Consider the following 26,694-nt stretch of genomic DNA (forward strand, 5'->3'; position numbering starts at 1 on the left):
TCCATTTATGACCCTCTTGTTACTGACATTGCCCAGTCCCTACACATTGGCATTGACCTTGTGACAACGAATTCCAAAATTTCCTGACTCACTGCATAAAACATTATCTCTTTTCTCTTTCAAGCCAATCTATTAATTTCATTGTGTCTGCTAATTTTCATTATGGTGTTGCAGGATTTTCTGACTCACTGTTCTGCATTCATCTTTATGATTTTTTTGTAGCTTCTTTGGCTTCCTCTCCAAATTGAAAAGTCTTTCCAGCCTCCTCATGGAGCAGCTGTTTCATCCTCTCCAGCTGCTGATCTCTCTGTGTTTCTCACATCTCCAGGACTTTCCTGAGACCAGACTGCACAACCTGTTCAACACAGCCAGGTTTGTAGGGCTGCAAAGCCCTGCCAGTCTGCTGACAGTGCATTTCCCTGGGTCTTGGCCACTGCTGCACCTTGAGCTGATGATTTTGGAAGGACGTGGAGCTGCTGCAGAGAGCCCAGAGGAGGCTCCAGGATGAGCAGAGGGATGGAGCAGCTCTGCTGGCAGGAAAGGCTGGCACAGCTGGCATTGTTCACAGGAGAAGCTTTGGGCTGAGCTCAGGGTGGCCTTGCAGGGCCTGCAGGAGCCCCAGGAAAGCTGGAGAGAGACAATTTCCAGGGCAGGCAGGGACAGCACACAGGGAATGGATTCACGCTGACAGAAAGTAGGTTTAGATGGGATATTGAGAAGAAATTCTTTATTGTGAGAGGCCCTGGCAGAGGTTATTGAGAGAAGCTGTGGCTGCCCCATCCCTGGAACTGTCCAAGGCCAGGTTGGATGGAGCTCTGAGCAACCTCAGATTGTGGAAACTGGATTATCTTTAAGGTCCCTTCCAACAAAAAACAATTCCATGATTCTGTGATTCCATAGCTTTGTAGAGCCCACAGCCCTAAGGATGGAGAAAACATCTGCAGCACAGATAAATTAATGCTTTAGCAGACAAGAAAACACATTTATTTAAACTGCTGCACAATGGGAATCTCAATCATTTTCAAATGCCAGCTGAGGGAGAAGTGACTCACATGGCTTGTGTACAGGAAGCCTCTTTGCAGTTTTCAGTGCTGAATTTCTTTTCCTCTGAAGACATCAGGGGTGTGAGTGCTGCTGAGTGGCAGCAACGTGCTTGGCAGTGTTTGGACATGAAGAGACACGTGGTTCCTGCCCTGGAGAGCTCACAATCTAAATGTGACATGGACAAAACTACCCCAACACATAACAATTGACTGAAATACCATCTGTCAGACACGAGGTGCATTTTAACAAGCAAGTGGAATACCAAATATATATATAAAGGTTACAGGTGGGACAGAGTGGTGGCTGTGTTCTGGTTTTATGTTCATACAGGCACTAAAGGTAGTGGTGCTTTGCTTGAGAAAGGGATTTTCTTTTCTTTGGTGGGGTGGCTCCAGCTGGTGCTTCCTGAGCAAAAACAAAGAAAAATCAATTAGAACTCAGCACTTGTGTGATGTTACAGATCTGAACTCTGCACAATGCTGTGATGAATTAATTCCCATGCAACAGATGAACCCGGATTTGGGAGAGGCGGCATCTAAGAAGTGATGGATTTCCTGCCCTGTTGAGAAATCCCACCTGCACCTGGTTGGTGAAACCTTTGGCAGCTACCTCAGAGTCTGAGTCAGCTGGGAATCCAGCCCAGGACAGGCTGGATGGGCCTTGGAGCAGCCTGGGATAGTGGAAGGTGTCCCTGCCCATGGCAGAGGGGTTGGAACTGGGTCATCTTCCAGGTCCTTCCCAACCCAAACCATTCCATGAGTCTATGGATCCTAGAAAGAGCATTTTGTATCTGTGATCAGGAGGAAGTCCCATCACCCAAAGGGAAATCTGCTGGAAGTTCCAACTCTCTTCTAAGCTTGAGTTTCTCCCCAGAAAGTGATTTTCTCATCTGTATTCCAATGCAGGGGAGAATGGACAGAGGAAGGAGAAAACCTGAAAACCTGAAAATTAAAATTAGAAAGCACATGCTGGCAGAACTTGAGCAGTGCTGGTGTGCTCACACATCCACACAGGACAAACTCTGCCTTCCAGGTGCTTCCTCTTTTGTGGCTTTAAATTTGGCCTATTTTCAGTAGTTTTATACTGAGTCATATTTCCCATCAGGCTCCTCTCTCTTACCAGTATTTTAAGTTTTCAACTGAATTTGAGAGAGGAATTCATGTGAGGCATAGAGCTCCTAAAAGCTGCAGTGGAATCAGTAGCTGAGTAAGAGAGGAGAGGGAATAATTCTTATTCCATGTGAAAGACAAGCTACAACAGTTAAATCCTACTTTTGAGTCATCAGCTGGGTACTTTAGGCATGGACACTTCACCTGTCCACAACAATAATTACAAAAATTGCAATTTTATCTTACTGTAAGGGCATTTAGAAACTGTGCTTGATGCCTCAATATTTACCTGAAAACCTGTTCAAGAAATACTGTGTCATAGGGAACGGTACTAAGACTCTTCCTGCTCCTCCACCTCTTCCTTTTCTTCTCCCTCTCCCTGCTTTTCTTCTTCTTCTTCCTTTTTTTAATAGAAAATATTTGTAGTTATCATATAGGAATCTAAAGAAAAAAATAAACAGTCTTGAAATGCAAAGCTCTGCTTTTACACTTGTTCTATTTCTAGTAAATGCAGTATTCTTTGACATTCAAAACCAGAGTTAATATATAGAGTTTTTTATCTCAACATGGCAGGGCTTTATTTCATGGAGTTTATAGGCACATGCAGGACTATAAGAATCCTCTTCCTAGGAAGGTTAGAACACGTGGTTAATCTGCAAATAGGTGCTAAAAATCAAAATAAGAATATTAAATATATGTAAGTATGACAAAAAGTTTAGTATTTTTAATTATACACTTTCCTGAAGCAGTAAACAACTAAAGATTCATGGCACTAGACTCCTGAATTATCTAAAAATCACCTGGAATCAGATAACATAGCCTTGTTTCTATCTCTAAAGTTCTTATTTCTCTCTTTTATGCAGGAGAAATGACACAATTGAATGACAACAGCCCTTTGCTTCAATCAACAGTTATCTGAAAAAATTTGTGTCACACAGACAAGAATCTCTGCTTATTCTCTTTCTAGAATAAATTAAGCTCTGCTCTGAAAAACAGCTGGAAATTGCTTTGTGGGCTCCTCTGCTCCTCTTCCAGCCATCCCTTGTCCAAAGGCACTCCCATGTGTATGAATCAGCTTTATCTCAATCTGCAGCCCCTTCACAAACTGCTTGGACTGCAAAAGTGATTTTGTGAATTTCTTCCTGGCACAATCAAATAACCAATCAAAGAATCAATAATGAGCTTTCAGCCAGGACTGCAGGTTGTTCATGAGCAGCCCAGAGCTTTGTTTTCCCTCCCAGGCACCTCCTGTCTCTGCAGGAGTCACACCTGAGTTGCTGAAGTGAAATCCTGCTTAAATACCTGCTTGGGAATGGAGCTGTTTGAATCAGATTCCTGGTTTCAGGGAATGTTTTTCCAGGGAAAAACATTGAACTAAAGAATCACATTCTGAAAAACCAGAAATGTAACACAAACATCTGTGGATTAGAAGTTCTTATGCCAAAGGAGTATTGCCTCTCTGGGCATGGAAAGGTGCCTTTTTTATCTCATGCCAGGAGATCCCACTGACAAACCACATCTTTCAGACATTGCATTTTCCCCCAGGAAAGGTGCCTTTTTTATCTCATGAGAACTCTGACACAAGGCCAGGAGATCCCACTGACAAACCACATCTTTCAGACATTACCAACTTCCATCCAAAATTCAAGTAAAATAACTTTTAAAGGGAAAATTTGGTTCTTTGTCTTGCTTGAAGCATTAGTTGGTGGTGCCAGGGCAAAATTAGCCAGGCTTGGTGGCCCTCACCAGCCTCTCCAGGAACCTCTGCACTTTGCCCATGGCTCCAGGAGCTTTAGGGTCAGGAAAAAACATCCTGGGAGGAGCAGCTGAGGGAGCTGGGGAGGTTCAGGGTGGAGAAAAGGGGGCTCAGGGGGACCTCATTGCTCTGCACAGCTCCTGACAGGAGGGGCAGTGAGGGGGGTTTGGGTTCTGCTGCCAGTGAAAGGACAAAGGAAATGGCCTTAAATTGCATGGAAAGAGGTTCAGATTGGAGATTAGAAAATTTCCCTGGCAGAGTGGTCAGGCCTTGGGCTGAGCTGCCCAGGGAGGTTTGGAGTCACTGGAATTGGCCCAGAGGAGTCTGGATGTGGCCCTTGGGGACAGGGTTTGGGGTGATGCTGGTGGGGCTGGGGTGGCACTGGGTGATCCTGAAGGTTTGGGCAAAGCAGAAAAGTGTTTGAGGATTTGCACCTGGGTGTTAGAAATTCTCACAAGGGAAATATCTCCTTTATGGGCAGAACTGCCTAAATTGTCAGAACAAGTCTTTCACACTGAAAATGCAATCACAGCATGGTGTCAGTCAGTGATTATCAAAGATGGACTTGTCATGGGAGTCCTTGGCAAATTATATTGAAGGCTCTGTGACGGACAATTTCCATTCCATTTACAGCTTTTAATGATTAAAGGCCCATCTTTGTTCCCAGTCAATAACACCACAATAGGACCAATCATTATCTCTAGCAGAATATGACTGTGGTGTGTTTACTTTCATGAATAAGAATTTACCAGCTTGTGAGTGAAGCAAAAGGACTGAAAAGAAATTAAATACACACAAACAAAAGATGTTAATAAAATATCCAGGTGTACTATACCCCTGTTGCTGCATGTTCTTCCTCGCCTTCCTACAGATGAGATACAAAAAAAAATATTAAAAAGATAAAATAAAGAAAGAATAACAGAAATGAGACAGGGTAAACACAGCAGAAGTTAAACACTAAATTTAGGAAAATTATGTGGAATTCACTGGACTCATTTGGAGATACTGTCCTCCAAATTAACTCACAAAGCACATTCAAGCTTAACTTTTATGCTGGAAAATGGTATAAAATCATTAAATTGAGCTCCCTTTTCCTCAGTTACTTGCAATCAAAACTGCTTCATTGGCAAACAAAGATTTGAAGCTGGGTTTTGTTCCCTTGTCCAGGTGGAGTTTTTGCAGTTTTTTTTTTTTTGGTAATTAGCTGGTCTACAAAATGTAAGTATAATCAGAATTACAGAGAGTCTTATCTATGCTATATATCATCATTCAGAATTTGTCTTGTGATTCTGTTAAGTGTTGTAGGCTGCAACAGATGCCTTGGCTCAACAGGGAATAAAAAATAATACAAGCTGGTTTTAGACTGTAGATTGAGCAGAAGTGATAAAAGAGATTTTTTTTTTTAAGTGAATAGAATTTAATGGTGGATCCTAAGCTGGCTTTTGGGGGAAAGAGCTGATCCTACACAAACTCCCAAAGACAAGAGACAAATGTCACAGTGCCACACAGAAGGCAGAGGGGTTGATTTGAGTTCTCATGGAATGACTTAAGGGAGTGAATTGCAGTGCCAAGGTTTAAATATGGCCTGAGGAATTGCTGAGACAGGATACAGACTTGCATTATAATATGATTTTTCAACATGTTTCTAAAATAATTTTGCCCTGAAGGCAGCCTAATCTGTACTGAAAACTGATTTAACTGGGACACCACTTAAAAAATACTCGAACCTCCAAGCTTAAATCTGAATTCAAAATCAGACAGTGAAACACAGAAAATTTATTACCAGCACATGGAGTGACCAGCAGGGTCCATGTGAGCTGGAGCTCAGTCTTCTCCTCAGGAAACTCAAAACCAAAGGGACAGACAAAGCAGGAATGGGGCACTGCATCCATGCAGACAAAAACCTGGAGCTTCTGCATTTCTGCATCTCCCAGGAGCAGCAGCAGAAGGTGCAGAGAGCTGCAAGCTCCACACTGAACATCCCCTGCTCCTGAGCACGGGAGGAGCCTCCTGAAACCTGGAGCCTCCTGCAGCCCCAGGGCTGAGCCAGCCCCAGTTTGTTCTGGTTTCTGGCCTGGGCTCACTGGCAAAAGCTGAGGTAATTCCAGAATTTTCCACAGCGCTGACATTTCTCCTGCAAAGCCACTGGAGAAAAGCTGGCTTGGTTACACCCCACAATGGGAGTCATTTTGGGGGTGGTTTGAAGCAGTGCTAAATAAGGCCAAAATTTCAGTACTGAATTCCCACTGGCATATTAATTCAGCCATGGAACATAAAACTGCCATCTTTCAAATGTTTGTGTTGAAAATACCTCTATCCTTTAGGACTTAACATCCAGTGGAGATACTCTGATGGCAATCTGGCAGTCTTTGAGCTCTTCACTTTTATAAAACCCTGCTCAGGTAAGGAAATGATATTTTTACTTTCTTTTATAAGCAAAAAATGAGATACAGAGACAAAAGGTGGAATTCATCTCGCTGTAGCTGCCTCAGAGTTGCTCTTCTCATCTAACCCTGTCCTCTGTGTGCTGTCTGCAGTGAGTGAGAATAGCAGAATTCCTACAGAATGATTCATGCCATCCCAACAGAAGTGATAATTGGGATGAACTATAGCAAGGCAGGCAGATGCCACAGCACTGAAGTGATTTATCCTGGGTGACACGGGAAGTGGGTGGTGGAACAGGGCAAAAAGTGTTTTCTGTGCTCTCTCCTCTGTCTCTCCCCTCCCTGAAAAACTACAAAGAAATCTATTTGCCACTTTTAACTCCAATCCCTTCTGTGAGAAGTGGAGCAAGGTGCTGGTTGTATAGGAGTGGCGCTGCATGATGTCAGTGCAAAACCTCTCCTCCACAGCTGCCTGACACATTTGCAGACAAATTCCAGCATTCTGCCCTCATTTGAAAAGCATTAAAGCAGAATTCCAGCCAGAAGGGCAGGGAACCCAAGCCAGGCAGCAGTTTTGGCTCCTTTTATGAAACAATAAAAAAGGAGTTTGATGGCACTCACCTGCCAGCTGAAATTCATAGCAACATGGAAAGTGCTTGGATATAATTTTTCTTAAGGAAGAATTTAGTTCCCACTGAGGACTGTCCTTATCACTGTTATGAAATCATGAGTGGGACTTCCCAGTGGCTGAGATGTGCCTGAGGGTGTGTAAAAGGGGCTTTTCCAGCCCAACAGTGACCAGATCAATCACTATTAAAAAGGGCAGTGGGGAAAGGCCTACAGGGAGGTGTTTCCTCTGGAGAAATATTGCAGCTAGATGAAAAAACCCCAGACTCCATTTGTTCTGATCTTTGATGTGAGAAGTGATGCATTTGGGCTGGATATTCCCCAGGGACCATCTGATCTCCAAACACAGAATATCCTGACAAGCAGGCCTGACTCCCTGGGAAGAGTCAGCACCCAAATGAAGCCATCCTTAAAGGATGCAGCTCAAACCTGAGCTGCAGTTTGAGATCTGTACTACCAGAGCAGGAGCAGACAGGAAGGAAAACATTGGCTTCTCTTTCTGCACTGTCCAGGGGATTCTGCAAGGCCTGGAGAAGTCACTGTCAGACCTGCAGCAAACATTTACAGCCAGATTTATTAGCACTGCACTTGCTGGCCATTGAGAGCAGCAAATTTTTTTTTCACCCAGGCAGGACTCAGATGTCTAGTCCTAAATTACCCTCCATAACTAGACTCTGGTTCCCAATGACCATCAAAATAAAATAAAAAGCTTGGGGTAACAAGTGGCAAAAGGCAGCTGCTGATATTCAAGAATGAGAACAAAGTTCCCTGGAGTTTTATCCAGGTTTGATATCATCTTATATCAAAGAAAACACATCCAAGAGGCACTCTGCAATCAGTCACCCTGGGCACACCAGGAGGGCTTGTGGGTTTATGTCCCACGTGCTTAGCTCAGGTAAAACCCTCAGAGCACAAAGAGAAAGGAAAAATTACCTGTTGACCTTCTGGGGGTGTCTGGCCAGACTGAGCCTCTTCAGGAGCCCCTTCATCTCCCTTGTCTTCTGTGTGTGCCTCAGTTTCATTTGTTGCATCAGACTTTTCATCCTTGGAATCAGATTTATCTTCTGTGGCTTCTGATTTCTCCTCTGTGGCATCAGACTTCTCTGTGGCATCAGACTTCTCCTCTGTGGCATCAGACTTTTCAGGCTCCTGGCAGCAAAGGGGAAGTCATTGTAAGCTTCAGGGCACATAATCAACAACTCATTTCTATAAAATTCCTGAGTTTCTTGTTTTGGGAAAATGTTTTTCTGTTTTTGCTTCAGCTCTCAAATGAAAATACTCCCTTTTAGGGTGTATTTCTCCTGTAAAAAGAATGCTTGCTGGCATGCTGACCAGGTGGGATTTGTGTGGGGAAAACATGAATTCAAGCACTTCTCAGCATAGCAGATTCTCTAACCTTCCTCTGAAAGTTCAATAGAAACCAAAGTTCACCCTGATGGCACATTTGAGTTTCAGTAAAACAACCCCTTTTTCCACCAGCATAAATTCCAATTAAACATCATCCAAAAGCTCCAGGAAAACAGAAGCAATAAAGGATTTCACATTTAGTCTCTTAACTTTCTTGCTTAAAAACATCAGGAAATTCTTCCCACATCAGTCACTCAAGTCCATTTATTCCAGCACCATAACCAAGCAGCTCCTGGGAAGTTCTTTATTTGACAAATATCCTGGTGTCCTTTCAGCCAGGTGGCTCTGAAAGGTCACAGTGGCTCCCACACTGTGTCAGACAAAAGGAGGCTTCGAGTGGAACAGCAGAAATATGATGAAATGCAAGAGCATGAAGTGCAAAGTCACCTTATTTGGGACAAGCAGTTCTGGGTCAGACATTAGAAAGTGATTTTTCTATTGCACTTTAGGAGCTTGTCAGTTAATGACCACCAAGGAAGAAAAAGATAAGAAAAAGATGGATGTATTTAAATTAGCATGAGATAACTGAGCCATGAGGGTGATGGGACAATGAAAGAGGCAAAAAATGTAATCCTCAGATGCATGAGGTGAGGAAAAGCCTCCTCTGGATTGCTCTGTGCCGTCCCAGTCACTCAGGCTCAAGAAGGAGAAACTCAGACTGGAGCAGGTGCAGAGGGTCCAGGAACATCTGAGGGAGTGGAGAGCCTGTCCTACCAAAGGGGGACAAAAAAAAGCTTCATTGCTTTAATCTATTGAAAGTGATGCTGTGAGGGGATATGATGGCACTCCCAAAAATAGATCAGGGTAAACATCAGACAGGGATAGGACAAGGAGGAGTGCTGAGGGAGATGCAAAGTGAGTACAAATTGGCTGTGAAGAAAAATTCTAATCATCATCAGTGGGAGATTTTGAAAGTGATCTGTGGTAGAGAGAAAGAATCTTATTCATTAAAAGGAAATGTGACCCCCTCTGAGAGGTGTTACCTGGGATGGGTTCCCCTGGCACTCAGGGGAGCTCCTGTCCTGTGTCACCCTGAGTCCCACACGCTTTGGGAAGAGCAGCACATCCCTGGGAGGAGACAAACTCCTTCCCATCCCTGAGAGGGGACAAACTCCTCCCCATCCCTGTGACCAAACCCTTACAGCTCAGCCACCTGGTTACTTTGGGGTTTGCTGCTTTTCCATGATTTCATTTGTCTCCACAGTTAAACAGAAGCTCTCAGTCCTGTTCCCCTGTCCTTTAAACTTCAAAAGTCCTCCTCCAGTGTCCCCATGATGATATCTGTCACCGTCATATTTTCTGGAAAAATCCCTTTGCCCAGGATTTCTCTCCTGGGAAGCTGAGAAGCCTCAGAGAAAAAGGAAAACAATAATTATCTCATTGCTTCTCCTGCGTTTTGCTGCTTTGGAACGTGGTTTGGACATTGTTTACCAACAGGTGATTATTTCATTGGTTGCACGTGAGTTGTTTTTACTTATTGGCCAATTACAGCCAGCTGTGTCAGACTCTCTGAGGAGAGTCATGAGTTTTTCATTATTATCTTTCTAGCTTTCTGTAAGTATCCTTTCTGTATTGTTTAGTATAGTTTTAGTATAGCATTCTTTAATATAACATAATATCATAAAATAATAAATTAGCCCTCTAAGAACATGGAGTCAGATTCCTTCCTTTCCTTCCAACAAGAAGGGTCTCAGAAAATACCACAGAAAATACCTCAGCCAGTGCTCTTGTTCTGCAGAACAGGGCATGTCAGGCTGACTTTTATCCCCAGAGCTACTGGCTGAGTGCTGGCTTAGGGATCTTTGTCCCAGGGTGTGCTGTGGGACATAAGAGATGTCCTCCTGCTGGCAAGCTCTGCTGGATGGGGACAGAAATGATGGAAAGGAGCTCAGGAATGTTAGGAAGCAGATATCACAGCAGTTTGATGTTTTTGCTGAAACTTGACTGCCTGTAGGGCTTGGTGCTCTTTTGGCAATTTTCTCCTGAGTTGTGGAAAGTCAGTTTAACATCCAAGTTACTTGCAGTGAACAGAGAGTGGGCACAAAGGTCCCTAAGTTCTCCTTCCTCTGGAAGTGGAGCAGGAGCTGATCAAGATGAAAGCTTTGAAAAGCAAAACCTCACAGCACTTTCCCACTCTGTCACACAGCTGCACAAGTGTTTGTGCCAGCACGTGGGGGATGCTGGGGAGCGGGATGAGCAGCTGGGAGGGAGCAGAAGGAGCCAGAGGAAGGAGGAGGGAGAAAAGACAATTTCTTTTTCTGGCAATATCGTCTCATTTCAAGTGCACATAAAACTGTGGGCTCACTGCACTCTGATGCTGGTGGCATTGTTATTAAAACAGATCTACAGAGACATTTGTTCAGCTTGGTTTATTGTTTACTTTTCTCCCAGAAGCCAAAAAATATTTGAAGATTGAAATATGTAGTAACACAAACATACATTGAAATTCTCTTGTGCAACATTGTGTTAATACATTATTTTCTTAAGGAAATGCAACTTCTTACAGATACTTTCTTTGCTGAAGTTTCTTAAATGAAAAGGATAGTGTTAATGAAGCTTAAATTAACAGAATCACTGACCATGATTTGGGTTGGAAGGGACCAAAAGATGATCCTCAAGATCATCTCATTCCAACCTCCTTGCCATGGGCAGGGACACACTCCACTAGACCTGGTTGCTCAGAGCCCCATCCAACCTGGTCTTGAAATAGATTAAATATTTATTTTCAGCACAAATTTCATTAAAATCCATACACTCAGTATTTTTGGCTGGGTCATAAAATGCATAAGAACCACAGAGAGCATCCTAATTAAAATGACCCCTTTGTGTGAATCCATCTCAGATGAATCACATACTTAGATCACAAGGCACAAAAAAGAGTTGTATCTGAAAGAACTAAACTCTAGAAGCAGCATGTTATCAGCCAGAACACATACACACACACACGGAGTTCTTGTTAATTATATGGAGAACTCTGACATTCAGAATAGCATTGCCACACTGGCTCTCCATAGAAACACAGAATTTAATTTTCAACGAATTGAAAATGAAGTACCATTTCTAAAGATTGGCTGACAGGTCATTTTCTCTTTAAATAAAGTGCACATAGCACAAATTTGTAATTCAAAGCAGATTTAGAAGAAGCTTTCTTCTGCTAACTTAAGCTTGAGTATCTACAGATTTGGGGATATCAAGATTCTGGATATTAAGATCAAGAATAGTGGGATTAAGGCTTCAAGTATGCAATATTTGAAAACAGACCCTCAAATCACATAAATCACTGAGTTCACTGAGTCAGACTAAGCATAAAAATGGTGCCAGCTTTAAAAAAATGTACCCAACTTTTGAGGCAGCTGAGATTGACACACGTGACCCCAAACATACAAACTACACTGATTAAAGTTCAGATCTACACGTGAATCCTATTGGGACATCACTCAGGCCACTAATCCAAAATTAAACAGGATCTCTTGGAAATCTGTCACAAATTTGAGTGATCTTTGGGTCAACCACAGCTGCCCTTAAATCCCAGCCTGCCCTGAACTGTGTCTGGAACTAATCTAGACCAGGTGTTCCTCAGGTGAGGAGGTGTTTGGTATTAATAGATTAAAATACTTATTAACACAAGCTGCACTATGTCTGCTACTTCTCTCAGGCACAGAAAACTGTTCTGCTCAGCCCTGCTTAATGATGCTTTAGAAAACACAAAAACCATTGTGGTCAGAAGGAAACAGGAGAGAGGATGATGGGAGCTAACAAACCCTTGCTGAGGCACCACAAATATGGATTGGTTTCCTGTAAAGTCACTGCATTTTATGGGCACACTGCACCCTTTAAGGCAATAGATGTACTTGGTATGATAAAATCACACTATCAGAGAATTACTGAATTATTTGGGTCAAACAGGTATCAGCTTCATATTAATCTTTGTCATGTCTCAGCATAGTAGAAATCTCCAGAAAGAAAATGCATACTGCTTGTGGTGATTCCATGCTTTATAGTTTGCTTCTTCATTCCAGAAAAGAAAAAACCCAAAACCCACACATTTTTTAAAGAAGGGATTAATAGGAAACCTTGTCACATGTGTCACCATCACCATCTCTTCCACACCTGACTTATAATTCCAGATTTATGCTGCTGGAAATCAGTGTCACGAGCCATCCATTGTGCTTATCTAAGGTGGAGTTGGCAGAGAATGAGGGGGAAGCAGAAAGAGAAGCAGAGCAGGAGAATTCTTTGTTAGACAAAGCAGGCAGCCTCTCCTGCAGTGAAGATGCTGAGAAACACCTCTGCAAGAAGTGTGTATGTCTCTCACAAACAGGAATAGACTCTGAAAGGGAGACTATCAGAATTCCACATTTAACAGGGACTTTACAAACACTCTCACTTATTTGCAGTCTCTGGCCTGCAGCCACCACCAAGGCAGCAGTTAATCACTGTAAACAAGACATGCCTGCTACCAATGGCACTGACAAACAAATCTGCCCAGCAGAATGTACCAAACATATTATTTTCAACATTTCCAAGGTAGTCACAAAGTAGAAATGGTAATAGTCTCTGCTGACAGCTGGGAACGAATGAATTCTAAAAAATTGTCACTTTGCTTCACAGATATGGAATCTACCAGGACCTTGCATGAAGAAGCAGATAATCTGTGGAGTGGGAAGGTGGAAAAATGCAATTTCCTTTATCTCACTGATTCTCCACATATCTTTTATAATGACTATAATGTGTAATACCTGCAGTCCTTTAAGCCTTTCATGGCTTTGTGGATGTTAATTAAATGAATTCTCACAAGACCCTTGTGAGGTAGGCAAGTCATTTTTATTTCCCTGGGTGGGAGATGGCACAGCTAAAGCAGAAAGTTTAAATCACTCTCCTTATCATGCAGGGACTCAGTGGCAAAGACATTTATAACAACTGGGACATTTAAAACACACCCCTGAGTGTGTTGTCAGCTGTGGTTCTCAAAGCACTTAGAAAAGGCTCCTTTTTTTCCCCCTCTGCTTTTACAGAAGAGGATAAGGAAATATTTCCAGTGATGTTTCACTCAAAGCTGCTGCAGAGCTGGACCAAGGCAGATCTCCTGCTCCAAGGCACTTCCTCAGCCAGGTCACCACAATGCAGCAGAGTTCTCCTGTCGCTCTGGCTCATCACTCTCTTGATTAATTTCTTTTGTTGGCTCACCCACATTAAAGATGGCAATATTTTATGAGCTCAGGATAGCAGAGCTGTAACAGTCTCAGTTATAAAACTTCTAATTAGAAGAAGATTCTAATAAAGAAAAAACACATTGGTTTCTGTAAAAAACAACACCGGGGGGAAAAAATAAAATGTTTTTCTTTTGCCAGAAATACATTAGAACATTGTCAAAATGTGATGGAGAACCAGAGGCAGACTTGCCAAAGGGACTTGGTGAAGGGGCTGGGTGAGCCCTTTTCTCCTGCAGGCAGAAGGAGAGAGTTCCATGGTGCCAGTGAAGGATGGGATGGTTCTGATCCCAACCCCATGTTGGGGACCAGGATTGGCCCTGTCCAATGTGGTCAGGAGCAAGGGAAGGCTTCTTGTAACCAACACCACCTAGGAATTGTGTGAGGGAGTCTGCAACATTTAAAAGCTGAACATAATAAAACACTGCTTTGTGTCAACAACAACAACAAACCCATCAGCTGGAGCCATGGTAACGAGCCTGCAGTGAAAGAAGGCAAGAAAGAAGTATTTTCTACTATTTACTGAACCAGCCACTTTTTTTTCCCCTAAGAACACTTTGCTGCTCCAACATCTAACATATTGCTTGCCCTGCCTCTAATGTGACATGCTGAGTCACTGCTAATGTTCATTTTTTATCAAAATCAAATAAGTGATCCCCATGGAAGGGCATACCTTTGTGCCTGGAGGAGGAGCAAGGCCCAGGAACGAATAAATAATGTTTTCTTCCTTGGCAGAGAAAAAGGATTCAAAATCCTACGAAAGGAACAAACAAACAACAGAGAATTGGTATGAAAAATCAAACAAAAAGCACAGGAGGAAGAGACCAGCCCAAGCAAATCCCACATAGATGAGAATGGCCACGCATTTGTACAATTGTCTGCATTATCTGAGCCCCAGGAAGAAAACACAGATAAAGGGAGTTTCACACAGAGTGGCAAAATGAATAAATGAACAAATCTCTCCAGAGACTTACACTTTAATTATATCCCATCCACAGCAGAATCAGATGAAATTGTCTCATTTTAACGTGCCTCAGCTGTACACTCCAAGGCAAAGCTTCCCTTCAAATTCCCTTCAAATGTTAAAATAAAACTTGCTGTGAGTAAGGACACAAAATAGGCCCTCAAAACCCTGGAACTTCTTTATGGAAAATAAAAGGCAACAGTAAATATGATAGCTCGAGTGAAATGGTAACAAGGAAACTTCATTTTAGAGAAGGGCAGTCTGGTTAGAAAATGATGTTAGATTCAGACTGACTTAGGAAAGGGTTGTGCTGTTCTCTCTGATATCCATGTACCAGCCAAAATGTCTTGTGCCCTGGTGAAATGAAATTATAAACCAGTACATTAAATGCCTGTTTTCAGTGGAAATGGAGCTGAGAAGAGCAGGGATGCCTCCTATCCTGCCAGCTACAGCTTGCATGCCCTTTACTGCTTTCACCTCTACAGCACTCCTATCAATTAAGGAAGTTTTGCTATCACTGCTTTTGTCACTGGGAACTTCACAGCTCACATCTGACACAGGTAAAAAGCAACAAATATTGAAGTTCCAGAAGAATCTCTAGTCAGGAGTGACTGGCCCAGAATCACAGGCAGCTCTGAGACAGGAGACTGAACATGTCCTGCTGAGCCCTACACTGCTGCCTTGATCATGTTATCATCCTTCCTCTAATCCCAAATAACTCCAAGAATAGAAGCCTGTAAATAATAAGGTGCTGAATCATCCTTGAGACTTGTTTGTAAAGCTGGGTAAGGACCTGAGTTGTTTTATTGAGCTGTTTTAGTATTTCCAGAGTATAAATTATCAGAAAGGCTGGAGTGGATGGTTTTGAAGTCACCTCAATGCCAACAAGACTGGAATTGATGACATTTCAGTGCAGTTTGGAAGAGCTTTACAGGCAGGACAAATGACAGCCCATTTCTCTGATTTATCTGAGGGACAGATTGGCTTTCACACAGTCACACCCAGTGGGAACTGCTCCATCTGGGAGAAGCCCTGGAGCACATTTTGCTGCTGCTCCAGGCCACCCATTTCTCAGAACATCTTCTCATCCAAGCCAGGCAGTGTCTGCATCTGGATTAAGGATTGGGTCATGGATTTTTTTCAGCAAACAAGAAAATTAGGATTTTCTACAATTTGAAGGACTGGAATTTGACATGGCTGGAATTTAACACGGAATTTGATGCAAACACAGGAAACTTGTGCCCTCCTGCACACCACATAGTCAAAGCAGCCTGAGCCAACCATGGCATGACATGGCAAGAGCTGGGGAAGAAAGAGAAGAAAACAAGGAAAGGCAATGAAGTGGACTTGATACTTTATGTCTTTTTGAGGAAAAGTAGTGCATGGCAAATGTACTAAAATCTTCCAGAAACACAAAGCCTTGTAGATAACCAGACCTGAGGACACAAGTAAAATGTATGAATGACCAGACAAGTCCTTATCAGAAGTAGGTATAATCTTCTATGATATCAGGGGCTCCTTGGCAACAGGGAGTGTGCAATGACATCCCACAGTAAATGAAAGGTCACTTATTTCCTCACACTCAGGAGGAAGCTATCATGTATTAAATAAGAGATAAAGGAATGCCTACAGTGATCATGGAATCATTTTTTTATGGTTATTTACAGGCATGCTTTACTAATGGTGACTTGTTCACATCTCCATTTGCTGAATGACTAAAGATAACTGTTCCCAAGGCAGGCAGCAAGAAAAGTAAGCAGGAACAATTTATTTCAGGTAAGCAATAATATTTTATCTGTATGAAAAGACATAAATGGTCTTTAGTGCTGCAATTTGTCAAGTGGACATCAGCAGAAAATTCTTCCCCCAGTGCTGGTACAGAACCAGGTCAGAGCAAAGAGAGAGAGCGTGGAAACACCATCTTGGAGTCTTTTGGAATTCAGATGGCCAAAGCCCCAGGCAATATAAACTAACTTTAAAGCTACCCTGCTCTGAGTAGCAGGCTGGACTAAAAACCTCCAGAGGTCCCTATCTTTCCATGAATTTGACTTTAGCAGTTACATAAATGATAGAATCTTAAAATGGCCTGACTTGGAGCAGGACCATAAAGATCATCTCATTCCAGCCTGGGCAGGGACACCTTCCACTGTCCCAGGTTTCTCCAGGCCCCAACATCCAACCTGGCCTTGGACACTGCCAAGGATCCAGGGGTGGCCAAAACTTCTCTGGACAACCTGGGCCAGGGCCTCAGCACTCTCACAGGGAAGAATTTCTTCCTGATATCTAATCTAAACCTACTCTCTGGAGCCATCCCTGTGTTCTGTGCCTGCCTGCCCTGGAAATTGTCTCTCTCCAGCTTTCCTGGGGCTCCTGCAGGCCCTGCAAGGCCACCCTGAGCTCAGCCCAAAGCTTCTCCTGTGCAGGTGAACAATGCCAGCTGTGCCAGCCTTTCCTGCCAGCAGAGCTGCTCCATCCCTCTGCTCATCCTGGAGCCTCCTCTGGGCTCTCTGCAGCAGCTCCAGCTCCTCCCTGGGCTGGGACAGGCCTGGGGCAGCTCTCAGGTGGGCTCTCACCTGAGGGGACACAGGGGCACAATCCCCCCCTCACCTCTGCCCACACTGCTCTGGATGCAGCTCAGGACACAGTTGGTTTCTGGGCTGCAAATGCACATTTCAACATCAAATAAAAGCCTTACCAAATAATTCAGAGATGTTTTTTAAAGTACATACAAGGGCACTCTATTCTACGGATTTCAGTTTACAGAAGAAAGCAGAGATTTCAGCTTACAAAGAAAAACAGAAGTTTACATTTCCTTTCTTTTCTAGTTTTCTAAGGGTTTTTGTCACGCAAAAGAAAAGACAAGAGCAACAGAGTGCTCAATATATTTAGCAAGTGACACAGATGCAGACGTCTGTCTAGACATGAGCAAAGAAGCAGCTTAAGAAAAAGATCAAATAAGGACATAATTGCCAGCACTGATGGATTAGAATGGATTCTTGAAATTGGTGCTCTAGCCAGGCATACAAAATGAATCAATTTCTAATCTATTTCTTCAAGTGGCAATACCAAAGATCTTGGAGAAAAATAAGATCTGAGCTATTTTATCAGCTATTTTATAGTTTTAAGCTTCTGTAACCTCATGGAAATGCTGCTCCCAGGCAGTGTATCTTTATAAAAATCCATCTATAAGAATCCTCCACTTTACAGTACAAGCTGTGGAGTGGAGCAGCTCTTCATGGTCACCCAGAAAATGAAGATACAGAAAATGTATCAGCAGAAAAGCAGATGTGCAGAGAGACTGGCTTAGCTTTTTTATCCTGCCATTCTATTCTAGCACAAACAGAAGACTGCTCATCTGTCCCCAGAACCCCCTTTCCTTTCCACCACTCCAAAAATTTCACTCAGCTGCAGAAGAGGACACTGGACAATGTCCCAAAGGACCATTCCTCCAAGGCAGGAACCATTGCATCACTCTGATCCACTGGTTCTGACCCACCTTTAATGAGATAATGAGGTGATCTCCTGAAAACGAGATCTGAATTTTCTTTCCTGCATTTTCTTCTCATACAGCTCATCCCACCTCCAGTGCATGCAGAGCAGAACATATTTTACAAAATCCTAGATAATTCAGGTGGGGAGAAACCTCAGGAGACCACCTAGACCAACCTCCAGCTCAAAGCAGGGTCAATACTGAATTCAGACTAATAATTCACTTTTTGCCACAGCCCTTAAAAGAGTTGAAGGTTGTCATGTCTCTCTCCAAACCCCTTTCTCAGATTAAGGAAGGAAATATTTAATCTTGACTTTTTATCTCCCAAGGCTAGATCTCCCAGGTCATCATGATGTAATGTGTACAAACGTGCACATGTGTGAATGGGAACCAAACATTGATAAGAACAACTGATAAGGCCATTGATAAGAAGGGAAATGTGGGAAAAGAGTGATCCCAGAAAGAAGAATGGGGGGAAAATGAAATGTAACAGACTTGATCTTAAAATAAATTTTAAAAATTTAAAAAAATAAAAAAATTAAAAAATTTAAAAAGAGTACTAACTGTGAATGAAGAAAATAAAAAATAGCAGGAAGGAGAAAGGGAAAATGTCTTACAAAAAAAAATGACAGGTGTAAAAAGCTTGTTTAGCTCAGGAAAATGAAGATTAATAGAAGATACAATTCCCATTTACAAATATACTGGATTGGGGCTGTTGAAGCTAAAGGGTGATTTGGGCATAGCAGGAAATGGGTATGAACTGCCTGCATTTAGCCAGGCTACAAATTCAAAGGTTTTTAGGTGCCACAAGAGTGAGGCCCTTAAAAAGTGATGAGAGCAATATATTTTAAAAGGACTTTCATGAATTCAAGATACTGCACTGGAGTCACACAGACCCTTGCAATCCTCAGGGATGCTTTTAATAAAATGGCTGAGGCCAAAGGAGTGGGACACGGGGGAAGATGCATCAGATGAACATTAACCAGCCTAAAACAATTCTGGATTTCTGGGCTCTGCTGGCCCTGCACAGGCTGTGCAGGGAAGCAAATGCAAATCCCCAGGGTTTTATTGTAGAATGTGTCTCTTGGGAGGGTTTTGCAGCAGTCTGGCAGCGCCTGGCCGTGTTCTCAGCCCACATCACACTCCCTGTGCAGCTCCCTCGAGGCACCTTCCCCTGGGGAGCAGGGTAAGCCTCATGCACTGATATGAATCTCATTACCTTATTTATTTGGAAATAATGATGCCATAAATTAGGCTTTGTTATGCACCCACTGGGATCATTAGCTCTGAGCTTTGAGAGCTGGGTGCATTAGAATTCTGGAGACTTTTAGACTAATTGTAAATTTGATTCAGTTTTTAAATCAGTAGCTGCAACTTCTTTCCCCATGGAGGTGTTTTTGCAAAGGACTATTTCTTCACTTGAATTTATTTCAATATGTAGATTATTTGGCTTCCTGAAATAGCTTCAGACATGCAGTAGAGACTGTATATTTATCATTTACTGTCAAAACTGACCAGTTGCAACACTTTATAAGGCAATTATTCTTTAATTCCTTATATACTTCTCCAAGGAACATCAAAAATATTTATTGCAGCACTGGCTGCCACAAAACTCAGAGTAAGATATATCAAATTACACTTTTTATTGGTGCAGACTGGAGGCTGAAATGCACATGAACTCCAACACACCAACTTCTCTTTTAGGAATTCTATGAGGAAATGAGGAAACAGCTGCACTCCAATATTCATATTATGAACTTTTGCTTTGAGAGCACTGAAGTTAATTCTGAAAATTCAGTGGCATGAAAGTCCCTGCTGCCCCAGTACAACCTTTCAGGAGTTCACCCTGGATTTGTGCAGTAAGTCCAAACCAGGCTCACTGGGTGCCCTGTGTTCCAGAGCACTTTGCAGGTTCATTCCAGCCATCAGATCCCAGAACTTTCCAGACTGGCCATTTCCACCCAGACCGGGAGAAAATAAAAGGTCTCAGATTATCTCTTTTGATTCACAGTCCTAATATTCATGCTGGCACATTATTATCTTTCTCTGCTTTGAACAAACTGTCTCAAGAGAAAGAACCTGTTATAAGCACATATGAAAATATGAAAGCATCTGATGAATGCTACAGTTGCTGTTATGAAGGGTTGATATTTATTGAATAAGCAATATAATGCCAATAATTCAAACCACATCCTGGAATTATTCCAGTAAACAAACATTCTTATTTATTTGTATATTATAACGGAAGAAGAAGATTCCTATTCCCAGCCTCTGGTACCTTGAAACCCAGATAAGTCCAAACAAACAAAATATCAACACTCTCCATCAAAATTAACTGAAACTTCAAGAACTTTCTCCAGTCAATTTTCCCTCCATAAATAATCTTCTGTTTCATTGCTTTTCTGTGCTTAAAAAATGCTTTCTGAGAGTTGTTCTTTCACAGTGAATCTCAAATTGTTTTAAGGAGTTTGTTTGACGCTTCCTATTAATAGAAAAGAGTCCCTTTCTGTGAGAAAACACTCTCTGAAACACTTAAATTTCCCAACAGCTTCTTACCCCACAGTACCGCTCCTCGTTGAAGATCTGTGGAGGGAGGGGAATTCCATTCTGAGGCTTTTTTTCACCCGGGACATTCTCTCTCATCCATTTCCTGTTGTCCTCATCTCCTGCTATGTCCATTTGCTGAAAGTCAATCTTGTTGGCCTCTAAAAAGCCCACGACTTCTTGCTGTTTCTTCTTTATCTGGGTAGGAAAAAGGGAAAACAACATTCCTTCTTTAAAGTGGAAATGGTTTTCTAAAAGCAACTGCTGTTACAAGAACTCAGGCAAGTTTGTCAAGTTTAGAGAATCTTTTAGGCTGGAAAAGGCTCCAAGATCATTGAGTCCACCCTTTGGCCAAGCCCCACCTTGTCCCCAGCCCAGAGCTCTGAGTGCCACCTCCAGGCCTTCCTTGGATACCTCAAGGGATGGGGACTCCAAACCTTCCTGGCAGCCTGTTCCAATCCTTTTTCCATGAAAAAATTCCTCCTGAAAGTTGGAAGTTCCTGAAGTGGGATTCACTTCTCCAGTAGCCCTCAAACTTTTTGAAGCTGAGATTCAACACTTTCTGTCAGCACCCAGAGTGCTGCCACTCCATCCCTCCCACCACACACCCACCCCCCAGCTTCTTTCTTTCCTCCTTGGATGCAGTGACAGCTCCAGCCAAGAAATGAGGCTCAGCAGGAAGCCTCCTACTGTGTTCCCAGATCTGGGAATGTGATGTACAGATACCTATGGTGATCCTGCCTGAAGTCAGCAAAGGTCAGAAAATGTACAAATTGTCCTCAGCATGTTACAGCCTCCTTCTTCCTCCCGGTCCCGAGTGACATTCAGCTTTCTGTGAGCCACGCTCCTCTTGTCTCTGCTCTTTAATGTTAGGCATAAATAAATTTCACAGTAGTTGGGATTGGAAGGGATCTTCCAGTCCAACCCCCAGCCAAGGCAGGATCAGCTGGAGCAGGTAACACAGGAAAGTGTCCAGGTGGGTTTGGAATGTCTCCAGAGATGGAGACTCCACATCCCTGGGCAGCTGCTCCAGGGCTCTGCCACCCTCAGTGTAAAAAAGTTTTTCCTCATGTGGAGGTGGAATTTCTTGTGTTTGAGTCTATGGCCATTGCTCTTTGAGGTATAATATATAAATATGAGTTAAGGCTCGAGAAAATCCAGCACAGCTGAGCTCCTGTGCTTAAATAAATCCCCCATTACAGAATGACATTCCAGTTGGACCATGAAGAACCTGTCACGTACAAATAAAGCTTGTAACAGACAGCTTCTGTGACACCTAAAATTCACTCCTGACCCTTTTATTCCCTATGATGCTGATTCTGTGCAGGCACTGAGCTTATAACCCATCCCTTTACTCTGAAAATGCAACACTCACTGTATTTCCCTAGTCAAGGAATGCTGCTCCTGAGCAGCTTTTAAAGAACTTGCCACCAGACACAGCTGGAATGAGGCATCAAGGTAATTTTTATATCTTGTGATTTGAAACCATGTCCTCCATAGGTCAGATGTCTGAACACCTGAAATTAAAGTGACACCAAGCTAGCTTAAATCAGAGGGACAGGCAGTGAGATGAGAACTAAGTCAGGGATTATGTATTTCCATAATCTAATAAAACAGAAGAGCTGAAGTAGAGTGACAGTCTATTATCCTGGAAAGATGAATTCTCATGAGTAGATAAAATTTCTTTTCCTTGTACAAAGAAGCATCTATCTACACATAGGCTTGCTTATAAAAAATAGCAAACATAAAATTCTGTACATTTTTGTCACAGCAGGAGAGGTTTGCAGTGAGCTAAAGAAAATGCATCACTTTGAATGAAAACACTAATCCAAAGTGGTCAAAAGCCATGTAGTTAACAGAGTTCAAAGCTGCTTATTTCTATTCTTATTTTCTCTTTTTAAAAAGAAATAATCTCATTTAGCTGCAGAGTCATTTGCAGAACACAGGCAGCAGAAAGGATTGCTCAAAGGACATTTCACTGGAGAAAGTGGCAGGATAACGTTTGTATAAATGGTTAATAAAGTCTGCAGGAGCCAGCAGCAGGAGTAACATCACATGCTCTGAGAGCCAGGCCACTCAAGTGCTGTCAGCTGCAATGCCAGGGCCAGCCTGTCCCTTTGGACACAGGCACTGCAGGAGATAGGGCTCCTGGAATAACTGCTGCTCCAGACAGACGGTGCCTCTGAGGAGGGCATGGAAATGGAGCCAGGGATTCTGTGCTCCTCTGTTTATGAAAGCTGTAACTTTTAAACCTTAATAATTTCTTTTAATAATTTCTCTTCAGTTTGAGGTTCATAATGCAAGGAGGCTCAAGCAGCACCAGGTCTGAAAGCAAAAAATTGTATGAAAAAATTAATGCTGAGGTAAAGCAGTGAAGTGTAATGGAATTATGCTGCTAAAGGAAAAGGCAAAGAGTTTCTGACTATGACAATGAGATAAACAGAGCAGAGGATGTGCTGTGTCTTAGGGGTCACCGTTACAGGGGTTTAGGCAGAGCAAAAGACTTGGGACACAACCAAGTGTGAAACCACAAAGCAAACCTTTGTTGTGGGTGGCACTAAGTGGGAAACCAAAAAAATGTCTCCAGGAAGTAGCACTCACAGAGAGAGATGTAGGGTGTAACAACACAGAGGACATGCAAAGCCTTTCCCAGGAAGGATGAGACTGCAGGAGCTTGTTTTACCCTCCCTTGCTGGTGGCATGGGAAGAATTCAAATTACTTGGGCATAGATTATTTGGAAAGTGGTGATGAGCAGGATATTATTTCAGCAATGCCAGTTTTTCTTTCAGCAAAGCTTGAGTTGTACCAACCCTAGCTACTAGTTCCTTAAAATTAAAAAAAAAAAAAGTTTCAAATAAATGGTATCTGGCTAGAGTGTAAGGATTGCCAGACTTTGCATCCCTGGAAGTGTTCAGGGCCAGGCTGGATGACAGAATCACAGAATGGTTTGGGCTGGAAGAGACCTTAAAGATCATCTCATTGGAACCCCCTGCATGGGCAGGGACACCTTCCACTGTCCCAGGGTGCTCCAAGCCCCATCCAACCTTCCACTTCCAGAGTTTTTCTCTTCCAGGGCTCCAGGGGCAGCCACAGATTCTCTGGGAAACCTGTGCCAGGGCCTGCCCACCCTCACAGGGAAGAATTTAATCTTAATATCTAATCTAACCCTTTATTCCTTCACTTTAAGGCCATTCCCTGTGTGCTGTCCCTGCACCCCCTGGAAATTGTCTCTCTCCAGCTTTCCTGGGGCTCCTGCAGGCCCTGCAAGGCCACCCTGAGCTCAGCCCAAAGCTTCTCCTGTGCAGGTGAACAATGCCAGCTGTGCCAGCCTTTCCTGCCAGCAGAGCTGCTCCATCCCTCTGCTCATCCTGGAGCCTCCTCTGGGCTCTCTGCAGCAGCTCCAGCTCCTCCTGGGCTGGGACAGGGCTGGGATAGCTCTGCCTCAGGTGGGCTCTCACCTGAGGGGGCACAGGGACAGAATCCCCTCCCTAACCCTGCTGGTTTTGCTGCTTTTGATGCTGATTTGAAGGGGGGAAAGTTCATAAAATGTCACCAAAACCACAGGAAATAGAAGTATTTTAGAGGTGTCATAACCATAAGCAGCAGGAAGCAAGATTGTAAGACTTCCTCTGTGAGACATGAATTCTCTTTCTCCCTCAATTTAGAATCTTGCAGGATATTACCAAATTCTAAACACCCCTGTGACTAGCAACAACATTATTTTTTTTTTTATTGTTTGCTCCAAGCCAAGCATTTAGTGCTTTTTAGTGCTATAAATAAGTGTCTCCACTTCTGCCTGCCTTAATGAATAGTTCAATATCAGCTAAGTCTGGAGCAGAAAGATAAAAAAGCTGGACATATTTAAAATAAATTTCTGAAGCATCAAGAGGAAAAATACAGACTGCAGATTTGCTCCAGAGCCACAGTGAATTATAACATTCCAGAATGTCACTGGGTTCACTGCATTCACTTGCACAAAGTATTTATTAACATGAAAACCACTTGCAGTGACTAGGGTGACCACGTAGTACATAAAATAGAGACTTTTTCATTCTTTGCCAATGATCCTCTGTTGATTTACACCAGAGGCTGGCCCCATCTTATACTGAATTAAAAACCAACACCATGCATTTGATGGGACCAGCCACCAAATTTGAAGAGTTCACTAGTGCAAAGAGGACAATTTAAACTTCCAATTTAAACTGTTTAGGGATTAAATTAATTCCTCTCAGGAAAAGCTGCACATGCTTGATACAAAATTTCTGTTTAATAGGATTTCAGTGATATTGAGGTGTGTGCTAACTCCCTGCATGAGTGAATTTTATTTTATATATACCAGAACTCATTAAAGAGTCATCCATGTTCATCAGAAAATGTGGAAAACTATTCCAGGTGTACTTGGCATTGCAATTCAGAATCAGTGATCTGAACCCATGCTGAGGTTGCAACAGATATACACACACCCAGCACACCAGAAAGGAGCAAATACAGAGGAATATTGCCCTGTGAAGATTCCATAATTTTCTTTTGAAGTCTCCAGATCAAAACAGGCCAAACTGGAGCAAGAGTACATGGCAATTTATAAAGCTACTTGAGCAGTGAACATTTTATTACAAATTGTGAGCTACCAAACCTGAAATTCCCAACTTCCTCTTCTTTTTTTTTTTTCCTCATGTATCTGAAGTTTTTTGGGGTTTTTTGAGTTTTTTGGTTTTTTTTTTTTGGCTTTTTTTTTTTTTTTAATGCTAAATATCAACAGTAATTTTAGAATGTAAGGCTTAGGAACAGGCTGGTAAGAGAACTCCAAACTTCCTCAGCATCATTCCAACTGGAACTTCAGTGAAGGACCTCGGTTCATTTCCTACAGATGATGGAGCCATAAGTGGGGGGTGTTTTTTGGACCTTTTCCACTCTGGAATCTTCTTAAAGAAATGCAGCTGGTGTCAGGGAGATAGAGATGTAGTTAGAGCTCTGTGTGAGCACCAGCCTGTTTGCTTAGCCGTGTCACTGGGAGGGAGGGAGTGCCAAAGAAAACTGCAACCTGAGCTCATCTGGGAACTGGATATAAAAGGAAACAGTCCTTTCCCGGTTCCCACCTCCCACGCACTTCCAACCACCCTACTATTCACATGCCCTTCCCTTCAGCTGATACTCTCTGCTGACAGCCACAGCAGTAGAACTCAATGCTAAAAATCATCAGTGTAGCATTTCAACAGACACACACACCAAAAAAAAAACCCAACAAAAAACCCCAACCAAACACCAACAAACAAAACCCCAAACAAACAAAAACACAAACAAACAAAACCAAAGAAAACCAAACCAAAAAGAAAACACCAAGTAAACAAAAAGCCTCCCAAAACCCAGAAAAAGGAAGGAGCTTTGGAAAGAAGTTTTTCTGCCTAACTTTCTCCAGCTCCAGGTTCTTTTTTAGACACAGTTCTCCCTTTGAAGGAGCAGTGTCCTAAAGTCTCTTTTAAAAACAAAAATTTTATTTTCTCCTGTAAAGAGTCCAGCATCACTTTTGCACAAATACAATACCCACTGTTTCCTTCTTCAGTTTATACATATTGCAAATAATTTCCCAAAGAGCAGTAAATCCATGAAATGACAGGTAATTTAGATGTAACTGCGATACAAGCTCACAGGCAAGCCAGCCTGCACGGGCAGGAATTCTCTACAACTTGAGCAACTTTCAAGAATAAGGTGGTCAGGTCAGAATAAAACTAAGGTTTGTTCCTGCTTAGAATTCCAGTGGGTTTTTCATCACATGCAAGCTCTTTTCTAGCATTTCCTAGGCTAATGCTCCACGCTGATCCCAGCGGTGAGAGGAGGATGTTAAAGGAGTCACCTACCGCTGTGGACCCCGAAGATGTGGCGACAAACACTTTGATCACCATGCTGGAAGTGAATCAGCAGAGCAGCCCTGCTACCCACGAGTCACCACGATCCCCGGAGGAATCCAAATGTTCCCCCTCCCCCCGGCGGTCCCGCAGCTTTGCCCTCTCTCCCTCTCTCCGGGGTCCCGGGTTTTCCCACTCCATTGGCTCTTGGGTATTTTGGGATGAGGATTGGTCAGTAAGAGGAGCCAGAGCAAGAGGTTTGCACCTGCCCCTGGCCTTATTGCGTTAGATTGACAGGGTGGCAGCCCAAAAAAG

General features: G+C 42.8%; 1 protein-coding gene across 1 annotated transcript; it reads right to left on the reverse strand.

Annotated features, from left to right (window-relative positions):
* Positions 1 to 954: 954 nt before the first annotated feature.
* SH3BGR (SH3 domain binding glutamate rich protein) lies at positions 955 to 26,582 on the reverse strand. Its single transcript, XM_039729444.1, has 7 exons — positions 26,392 to 26,582; positions 20,548 to 20,733; positions 14,211 to 14,291; positions 7,854 to 8,069; positions 4,745 to 4,774; positions 2,443 to 2,553; positions 955 to 1,449 (listed from the first exon to the last, which is right to left on the reverse strand). The coding sequence occupies exons 1-6, from the start codon at positions 26,434 to 26,436 to the stop codon at positions 2,485 to 2,487; spliced, it is 627 nt and encodes a 208-aa protein (XP_039585378.1). The 5' UTR covers positions 26,437 to 26,582; the 3' UTR covers positions 955 to 1,449; positions 2,443 to 2,484.
* Between the last annotated feature and the right edge of the window lie 112 nt (positions 26,583 to 26,694).

This window comes from Passer montanus, unplaced genomic scaffold, assembly GCF_014805655.1.
Source record: "Passer montanus isolate IOZ18808 unplaced genomic scaffold, ASM1480565v1 scaffold69, whole genome shotgun sequence".
Lineage (NCBI taxonomy): Eukaryota > Metazoa > Chordata > Aves > Passeriformes > Passeridae > Passer > Passer montanus.

Excerpts from the sequence above, each read along its gene's own strand:
- SH3BGR (XM_039729444.1), bottom strand. The coding sequence starts at position 26,436 with ATGGTGATCAAAGTGTTTGTCGCCACATCTTCGGGGTCCACAGCG. Across the intron at positions 20,734-26,391 it reads CATCTTCGGGGTCCACAGCG|ATAAAGAAGAAACAGCAAGA; the intron begins GTAGGTGACTCC and ends TTTCCTACCCAG. Across the intron at positions 4,775-7,853 it reads CACCCCCAGAAGGTCAACAG|GAAGGCGAGGAAGAACATGC; the intron begins GTAATTTTTCCT and ends TCTCATCTGTAG.